The 9,285-nt window shown below is 57.9% G+C and overlaps 1 protein-coding gene across 3 annotated transcripts in view; it reads right to left on the reverse strand.

Moving 5' to 3' along the window:
- PALM (paralemmin) overlaps positions 1 to 8,141 on the reverse strand; it is a 14,779-nt gene extending 6,638 nt beyond the window's left edge. The window contains exons 1-6 of one of the 3 annotated variants that reach the window (XM_055083663.1): positions 7,945 to 8,141; positions 7,412 to 7,492; positions 7,082 to 7,212; positions 5,357 to 5,519; positions 3,769 to 3,790; positions 1,250 to 1,309 (exon numbers count right to left, since the gene is read on the reverse strand). In XM_055083663.1, the coding sequence (XP_054939638.1) occupies positions 1,250 to 1,309; positions 3,769 to 3,790; positions 5,357 to 5,519; positions 7,082 to 7,212; positions 7,412 to 7,492; positions 7,945 to 8,112 (625 nt within the window). In that variant the 5' untranslated portion in view covers positions 8,113 to 8,141. Of the gene's footprint in view, positions 1 to 1,249; positions 1,310 to 2,263; positions 2,324 to 3,768; positions 3,791 to 5,356; positions 5,520 to 7,081; positions 7,213 to 7,411; positions 7,493 to 7,944 lie in introns of all 3 variants that reach the window. The other 2 variants (XM_028487390.2, XM_055083664.1) reach the window with 2 other exon arrangements.
- Between the last annotated feature and the right edge of the window lie 1,144 nt (positions 8,142 to 9,285).

Raw genomic sequence — 9,285 nt, forward strand, 5'->3', positions numbered from 1 at the left:
CGCCCCGTCCCCTCCTCGCCCTCACCTCCTCCCCCTCCCCGCCTCACTCCGGCTGCTCCAGCCAGTACCGGCCTCCCCGTGGTTCTCCCCACCCGCCAGGCGCACTGCTGTCCCAGAGCCTTTGCACTGTTGGTGCCCCCTCCTGGTGTGACCTCCGCCCCACCTGCATGCCTCGCCCCCTCACTTCGAGTCCTTGTTCAAATGTCACCTCCTAAGTTAGGCCTCCCCTGAGCCCTTTAATTCAAATTGTCCCCTCTCCAGCTCCCCGTGCTCTGCTGTATCCTCTCTGTGAGTTAACCATACAGGCTCTCACTCCCGTCAGAAACCCTGCTCTCCTGGCTGCGTCTCTCCTACCTGGCTCACAGCAGGTGCTCAGCAAGCACCATAGAATGAATAAGTGGGTGAAGGATGCTCGGTAACCCCACATCCCTCTGAAGCCTGACACCCCACCATCAGACATACAGTTGGGCAGGTTGTGCACTGCTCAAGGTCACCGGCTGGGGGCCTCTGGCTTTGCGCTTGGGCAGGGCTGCTCTAACTGGCACACCCCCTTCTGTAGGCCGCCCCCGGTGTCATCACGCCCTGGTCTTCACTGCCCCCCTTGGTTCTGTGCCTCCAAACTAACTTCCGGGACAGCAGCAACAAGGTTCTGCCGTTTGTCGTGACTTCTGGTCACTCTTGTTACTGGGTTTGTGCTGGGCCCTAGGCACGAGATCACTACAATCCCCCCCCAACCCGGTGCCAGCCGTCATGTGATCAAGCAGGGATGTGAACCTGACCTTGTAGAGCGCTGAGCACTAATTCTGACTCTGCCCTGCTTGGTTACTTCCAGGGACAGGGTGCTCACTCCCTCTCCCAAGGTGGGCCGAGGATGATGAAGGAGGAAAGGTTTGCAGTGAGCGTGCGAGCCTGTGCCTGCCTCCCTCCTCCCGGGCCCCAGGAGCCAGTGGCGAGGTTGGGGGATGAAAGCCAGGAGGGGCGTCAGGTTAGAAACGCCATGCGAGGGGGCCCATCTTCTCGGGGAAGCTGAGCTGGCTTGTGACGGATGTGCCAAAGCAGAGGGGGCGCCCGGCCCCACCCAGGCTCAGAGCTGCGGCCTTGGTCCAGCCGCCCCCCCCCCATAACCACAGCCCCCACCAGGTACTGCTGAAGGCACATCTGCATCCGACCTGGCCCCCCAGGCCCCCCAGGGCTGACACTCAGCCCAGGACAGTGGCTGGACATGGGTCTGAGCCTGGGGCCAACCCACCTGCCTTCATCATGGTGGAGCCTTCAACCGTCCTCAGGGGGGTGTTGGAGATTCGCTTCTCTGCTCGGGGGGCAAAGGGGGAGAGAGAGAGACAGATTCAGATGAGAAAACACACAGATTTCCCCCCCCGAAAGACATGTGGACACCCCCCAGATACATGGACTCCCCCCAGGCACGTGGACACACCCCAGACACGTGGACACCCTCAGGCATGTGGAGACACCCCCAGACACTTAGACCACCCTCCCACACACTCGCCCAGATACCTGGATCCTCCCCCTAACACGTGCATGCACCTGGACCCCTCCGCACATGTGTGCATGCCCAGAACCCCCGAACACACATGGAATTGCTCCCCCCAAAGAAAACACACTTCAGCCCCACAGTCCGTTGACCATCTCTTGACCCAAATGATTTTCACAAAATCCCTGAGAAGCCTGCATGGATTTTTTTTTTAATTATTAATTTTTAATTCCACAGTAAGACAAGGAGACAGTCTCTCCTCGTGAATAATTAACTCATGACAAATCAGGCCAAAGACACTTCTGGCTACCACCTCCAATTCTGGCTGGTGGCGCTCTTTCCATGTTTTATCCACAGAAATAGAGACGCTCAATATATATTTTAAAATATAACACGCTAAAGAAATTTAATATACTTAGTAATATAGTTAATAAACTGTTACAGCTAACTGTATATATTTGTCACGTGTACATGTGAAGTGTTTGTAGATGTGTACACTATATACCTGTAATAAATCGGGGGGGGGGCATAAAATGGGTGCCAGAGTTCAAACTTTGGGCTTTTTTCTTTGTTTCCTGGACAGCAGTCTTCCACATCTGTGTGTGTGGGACCCTTTTCTTTTTATTTTATTTTACCCCCCCCATAACCACAGCCCCCACCAGGTACTGCTGAAGGCACATCTGCATCCGACCTGGCCCCCCAGGCCCCCCAGGGCTGACACTCAGCCCAGGACAGTGGCTGGACATGGGTCTGAGCCTGGGGCCAACCCACCTGCCTTCATCATGGTGGAGCCTTCAACCGTCCTCAGGGGGGTGTTGGAGATTCGCTTCTCTGCTCGGGGGGCAAAGGGGGAGAGAGAGAGACAGATTCAGATGAGAAAACACACAGATTTCCCCCCCCGAAAGACATGTGGACACCCCCCAGATACATGGACTCCCCCCAGGCACGTGGACACACCCCAGACACGTGGACACCCTCAGGCATGTGGAGACACCCCCAGACACTTAGACCACCCTCCCACACACTCGCCCAGATACCTGGATCCTCCCCCTAACACGTGCATGCACCTGGACCCCTCCGCACATGTGTGCATGCCCAGAACCCCCGAACACACATGGAATTGCTCCCCCCAAAGAAAACACACTTCAGCCCCACAGTCCGTTGACCATCTCTTGACCCAAATGATTTTCACAAAATCCCTGAGAAGCCTGCATGGATTTTTTTTTTAATTATTAATTTTTAATTCCACAGTAAGACAAGGAGACAGTCTCTCCTCGTGAATAATTAACTCATGACAAATCAGGCCAAAGACACTTCTGGCTACCACCTCCAATTCTGGCTGGTGGCGCTCTTTCCATGTTTTATCCACAGAAATAGAGACGCTCAATATATATTTTAAAATATAACACGCTAAAGAAATTTAATATACTTAGTAATATAGTTAATAAACTGTTACAGCTAACTGTATATATTTGTCACGTGTACATGTGAAGTGTTTGTAGATGTGTACACTATATACCTGTAATAAATCGGGGGGGGGGCATAAAATGGGTGCCAGAGTTCAAACTTTGGGCTTTTTTCTTTGTTTCCTGGACAGCAGTCTTCCACATCTGTGTGTGTGGGACCCTTTTCTTTTTATTTTATTTTACATCTTATTTTGTTTACTTATTTTTTAAGGCCGTGCCACACAGCTTGCAGGATCTTAGTTCCCTGACCAGGGACTGAACCCGGGCTCCATCAGTGAAAGTGCTGAGTCCTAACCACTGGACCGCCAGGGAAGTCCCAGGACCCTTGTCCTTTTAAATAATGCACTATCTCCAGGACAGTCAGGACCTTGATGTCTCAGCCCCACCAATCCCGTTTTACAGATGCAAAAACTGAAGCCCACCCACCTGCCCTGGAGCCCAGAGCAAGTGGGTGTGGAACAGGGGCAGGGCCGGCCAAGGCCAGGCACCCCGCGTGGACAGGATGGACCCGCCACAGGGCTAAGACCTCAGCCAGACTCGCCCCGGCCAAGTCAGCTTCCTCACCTGTGACACGGGTGCTGCAGCAGCCCCACCCAGGGATGTTGTGAAAATTCGATGAAATGATATTAAGGGGCACTGAGCCGGCTCACAGTCGGGGCTCACTGAGAACTATGACAATGCGAGTCGTTGTGCTATTATTTTTACTTTTTAGCAACAACAGCACCTTAAAGTCACCCTCCCCTGCCTGCCATCCCCCATCTGGCCAGCAGAGGGCGCCGGGGCCCGGCCCGCCCCTTCCCGAAGACGTACCTTTGGGCGTGCCCACCGGGGCCTGCAAGAGAGAACGGAGAGGTCAGGGGTGCTGGCGGCCCCTTCCACATGACCAGGGTCCCACCCGCCGAGGCCGGAGCCTTGGGAGGGCCTGGCTGAGCGGTGACCCCATCAGAGGGGCTGTCTCCTCCTGGACCGATCCCCCACCCTGCCCTAGCCTGTGACAGCCAGAAAGGTCCCAGCCTGCTCAGAAGCCTCCTGGGGCTCCCAGAGCTCCCAGAACAAAGTCCAACCCTTCCTGGTGAGCCCCAGGGCTTGTGCCGGTGGAGACCTACCCACCGGCCTCTCCTGCCTCCTCCCATCCCTGGCCAGCCTCCCTGGCCTCCTTGCTGTTCCATGAGCCGTGTCCCTCCGCTTCGAAGGCCCTTCCCAGATTTCCACTTGGCTGGCTACTTGCTCAGCCCCCTGACCACCCAACCTAAAGGTGGCTCCCCGCCCCCATCCTGGACTGTCCCTCAGGTTATCATGTTACTTACTGAGCCAGGAGGTGGGCATCATGAGGGCAGAGACCACTCCAGCATGCAGTCTGTGCTCAATCAACCTCACGGAAAGCCCCCTCTCAACTTGAGGGCAAGCCTGGAGAACTCCTACTCAACCTTCAAAACCCATCTCTGGGAAGTCTGCCCAGCCCTCCCGTGAATCAGACACCTCACTGGGGACTCCACAGCACCCCATGCTCCCCCACGATAGGTCCAACCACCTTCCTGTGTTTGCAGTTGCCTGATCGTGCCCATCTGCCCACTCAGCAACAGCTCAGGGAGGCCAGGGCCTGGGTCTACATCCTCTTGGTCTGCCCCAACCAAGCATTGGGAAGCAGTGAGGGCAGGTCTGTGGGCTCCAGACTGAAGCTATCAGAGCAGCAGCTGGAGAAGGACTGGGGCACACAGCAGGGATGTCTCCCCAGCTGCAGCTCATCTGGGGTGGGGGTAACAAGGGTGGATAGGGGGAGAGCAGGCGTGTCCCACAGCCCCGAGCTCGGGGTCCAGAGTTCCAGGATCTGGTTTCACCTGAACCTGGTTCGAGGTCACACCCTGGAATCAATGGCTGAGCCCAGTGAAGACCACTCCTCAGCTGTGCGGCCTTGAGCCAGTCTCTCAACCCCTCTGGGCCTCAGTCTTTTATTTATTTATTTTTTTTATTTTTATTTTTTGTGGTATGCGGGCCTCCCTCTGTTGTGGCCTCTCCCGTTGCGGGGCACTGGACCGCCAGGGAATTCCCTGGGCCTCAGTCTTTGTCTTCCGTCTAATGGGGACGCTGCTCGCACCTGAAAGGGCTGTTGTGGGGATTAGACAGGTGATGCCTGCTGTGCTCATGAACGTGAGAAAGATGACAAGCAGGGAAAGACCCTTTACCCGTGGAATGCTGGTTTTCTACGGACTCAGTGACCCCTCCATGACGCCCCCGCACGGCAGGGAAACCGAGGCCCAGGGAGGCAAAGCAAAGCATGCAGGTCACGCAGCTGGGAAGTGGCCAGGCTGGGATTTGGATGCGCCACTGGCCACAGCCCCGGAGGCGGTGAGGGCGGCTGGATCTGGGCCAGCAGGGCGGCGCCCGGGGAACCTCTCACCTGCTGAGAATTCAGCACAGCCTCGTCCCTCTGGTCCTCCTGGGCGGGGCGCGGGGCCGGGGCGGGGGCGGGGGTGCGGGCAGGGCTCGGGGCTGCCGGGCTCTCCTTGGTGGCGGCCGGCAGCGCATCTGCGTTCTCCAGCTCCTCGATCTCCTGCTCCAGCCTGGAGAGGGCGCACGAGGTGACCACCCTGCCGGGCACTTAACGGTGCCCAGCAGAACCCGGCACGTCCCAGAAGGGCTTCCTTCACTTGGATGTTTTCTAACGACCTTGCGAGGTGTTCTCCTTCCCACACATGGGAGGGTTTCGAAATGGAGGCCTGGAGCAGTGCCAGCAGGCCGCAGAGCGGGGACCCGAACCCAGGGGGCCGGCCGGTCCCCGGATCCCTGCACCGCCCGTGCCACTGGTTACTCCTCTTTTTGCTTCCAACAGACTCTCCTTTTTTCCACTCAAATACATTTATTTTTACAGGAATCTTCATCTCTCCAGGGAAACTGGAAAAACCATGTCACTTCCCAAGTATTAGAAGATAATGGTGCACATAAACCCAGTGAAAACAAGACAGGCATATTCAGTCCTGCCTGAAGCGTCACCTGCCTGGGCCTTTGGGCTGCAGACGTTAAAGGCACTCAGAACCCGGGGACACACGTTCTCCTTGAAGACTCAGGACCGACCACAGCTGAGTCTGCAGCCCCCTAACAAAGTGAGCCCAGGTTGGCAGGCTGGACACAGCTGGGGTCAGCCTGGAGGGCTTCCAGGAGGAGGTGTCCAGTCGGGACACTGAGCCGGCAAAATGCAGGTGATGGAACCACCCGAGGAGTGGGTCGCCCTGGCAGGAAGAAAGCCAAGGCCCCTGAAAGCCAGCCACACGGTAGGGCTCAAGGGGAGGCCCTCCCCTGGCACAGGGCTGTACCCTGCAGGGTGGGAGGAGCAGGAGCCCACCTGGCCCAGCCCCCGGTGGCCGCCATCGACCTTCCATTCCACCCGCAAGTGCCTTCGGCCTGCTCAGTCCCTACCGTCTCTCCCGGGCCCATTTCAGCCCCGCCTCCATCTGGGCACACAGGTCACAGGTGGCAGAACTGAGGCCCGGGGACGGGAATCCCGGCCAACACTTTCCCACTTTCTTCCAGATCAAACACATCCAGACAGGATCCCGAGGTCCCCACTGCGGGGCCTGCCTCAGCGCCCGCTGGCTGGCGGGCTGGCCCGTGCCTCCCTCTAGGGCCTTCCCTGGCCCAGCAGACACTGGAATTTTGGCTGTCACTTCCCTCCGCCTGACCCCGCTGCCCCGGGAGCTGAGCCTGGGCCGCCGGCCGGCCTGCCCGCCCGGAAACTCCTCCGGGCCTTTTGTCCCAACCCAGGGCGATGGTCACTTTCCCCGGCCTGCCCCCTCCCCCGGCTTCCTGCAGGCCCAGCTGCAGTGCCTCCGTGGCTCCATCAGCGCCGGGAAGAGCCAGCTGGGCTGGCGCCAGAAGCCCCCGGGGAGGGAGGCCGCATCTCCCACGCTCAGAGGCGCACCATCGGCCCTGCCTCCTCCCGCCTCTCACACCTGCCCGCTGCGGGGTGGGGAGGAGGAGGGGTCACACGGGCAGCACGCCCCCTCCCCGAGCCTGGGCGGGAGGCTCCCCCTACAGCGTCCCCTCGCCCCAGGCCCAGGGGCCCGCGGGCGGATCCCACGCCTCGGGCACCTCAGCGAGCGCTCCGCGGCTGCGCGGCCCCACCCACCTGGAGATGGATTCCTCCAGCAGCCGCGTCTTCTGCTCGTCCTCCTGCATCTGTCTCCTCATGTCCTCGTCCCCCTCCGAGGCTGAGGACGGCGTCCCCGCCAGCAGCCAGCGTTCCCGCAGCGCCTTGGACTGGAACAGTGGGGACCAAGGTCAAAGTCAGGGTCGGGGCTGGGGTCAGGTTGAGGTGGGGATCAGGGTCAGGTTAGGGTCTGAGTCGGGACTGCGATCAGGGTAGGGGTCCCCTCAGCCTTCCTGCCCCCCCTGCTGCGGCCGAGGCCGGGGTCCCTGGTTGCTGCCGCCCCCTCCCTGGCCGAGGCTCCGCCCGGACCTTCAGGTGCTGCAGCTGCCGCCGCTCGTCCTCCAGCTGCCGGCGCCTGTTCTCGATCTCCGCCTGCCTCCGACGCTTCTCCTGCCAGACGGACCACGCGGTCAGGGCGGGCGTGGGCCGCGGAGACCCCACAAATGCCCAGGCTTTGCCCACACGGATCCCGCTTTTTCTGTAAATGGCACCCCACTGGCCCCCCCTACCTATGCCCCAGCCTGTGCCATCTACCTGCCCCCCTCCTGTCCCCCTCCACCTTCCCCCCCTCCCCGACCTTGGCAATAAGGTTGAGGTCCTACCACATGCCAGCTCGGTCTCCCCCCTGCAGGTGCGCTGCCCAGGGGCTCTGAGAGGGCTCTCGGCCTAAGAGTCCACATTCTGAGGACTAAGGGGAAGTGCCAGCAGGCACTCGTTTCCCACTCCACACTGCGGTTCTGCGTCCTGGAGCCCCAGGCTGGGTGTGGGGAGCCCCTGAGACCCCAGGTCCCCCCAGCCTCTCCCCACTGGCCACACCATCCTCGGGACCAGGAAGAACTCACTGCAATGGCCTGGAGCCGCTCCTGCTGGGACGTGGTCTCTGCCGCCAGGACCCTGGGGGGACAGAAAAGGTCAAGTGAGGTAGGGGGTCCACCCCAACCCTGCTTTTGGCAGATCCAGTTCCAATCCCCACCCTGGGTCTTCCCGCTGGGTGAACCGGAGTTTCCCATCTGCGGAGTAGGGCCATTACCCACCCCCCTCAGAGGCACCAGCCTCCTCTCCCTGCAGCCTTTTTTTTTTTTTTTTTAAGTCTTTATTGAATTTGTTACAATATTGCTTCTGTTTTATGTTTTGGTTTTTTGGCCAGGAGGCATGTGGGATCTTAGTTCCCCAACCAGGGGTGGAACCCTCACCCCCTGCATCGTGTTGACTTAAAAAAATACATATATGCACAACGTGAGAGTTGCGAGTTAAGTTTTCTTGGGGGCAAAATGAGTACTGCAGCCCGGGAGACAGCACTTCAGATAACTCTGAGAAACGACTCCGAGGAGGCGACGGGGGGAGCCAGGACCTATAGGAGTGGAGCCAGGACATATAGGAGTTTTGCAACAAAGGGCAGGTAGTCGGGAACGTCAAAAGATTATAGTTAATTACAGAAAACCAGGACTTCCCTGGTGGCGCAATGGTTAAGAACCTGCCTGCCAGTGCAGGGGTCACGGGTTCAAGCCCTGGTCCGGGAAGATCCCACATGCCGCGGTGCAACTTAGCCTGTGCACCACAACTACTGAGCCCGCGCACCTAGAGCCCGTGCTGCGCAACAAGAGAAGCCACCTCAGTGAGAAGCCCGCGCACCGCAACGAAGAGTAGCCGCCGCTTGCGCTACTAGAGAAAGCCCGCGAGCAGCAACGAAGACCCAACACAGCCAAAAATAAATTTAAAAGAAACCTACATGTCATAAAATAACCTTTAAAAAATAAAAAATAAAGAAAACCAGATATCTCAAGTTAAGGAATTTAGCGCTTTTCCATGTATGGGCAGATGCAAGAGTCTGGGCTCACAGAAACCATTCCTTTGATATGCACCTCAGCTCTCTGGGGCCAGTATCCTGACACATCCTGAGTTTCCTTACGGATCACCGCAGGGAATGTCTGCAGTCTGATGGCTGCTAGATGGCAGGTATTCTTTTTAGCCCTGAGTTTCCTGAGGGCTCACCGGCTCACGTTGGAGGGTTGCAGTCACTGATGACTGTGACATCCTTTGTTTATAGATATGGCAGGAAATATTCCATTTATAAATATTCCATTCCATTTATAAATATTCCATTTATCACATACTAGTGATTTGGCTTCTGACATAATTACCAATCTTTTGTGATACATGCAAACAGAATTCTGGATTTTAAG

This window comes from Physeter macrocephalus, unplaced genomic scaffold (genome assembly GCF_002837175.3).
Source record: "Physeter macrocephalus isolate SW-GA unplaced genomic scaffold, ASM283717v5 random_1820, whole genome shotgun sequence".
Lineage (NCBI taxonomy): Eukaryota > Metazoa > Chordata > Mammalia > Artiodactyla > Physeteridae > Physeter > Physeter macrocephalus.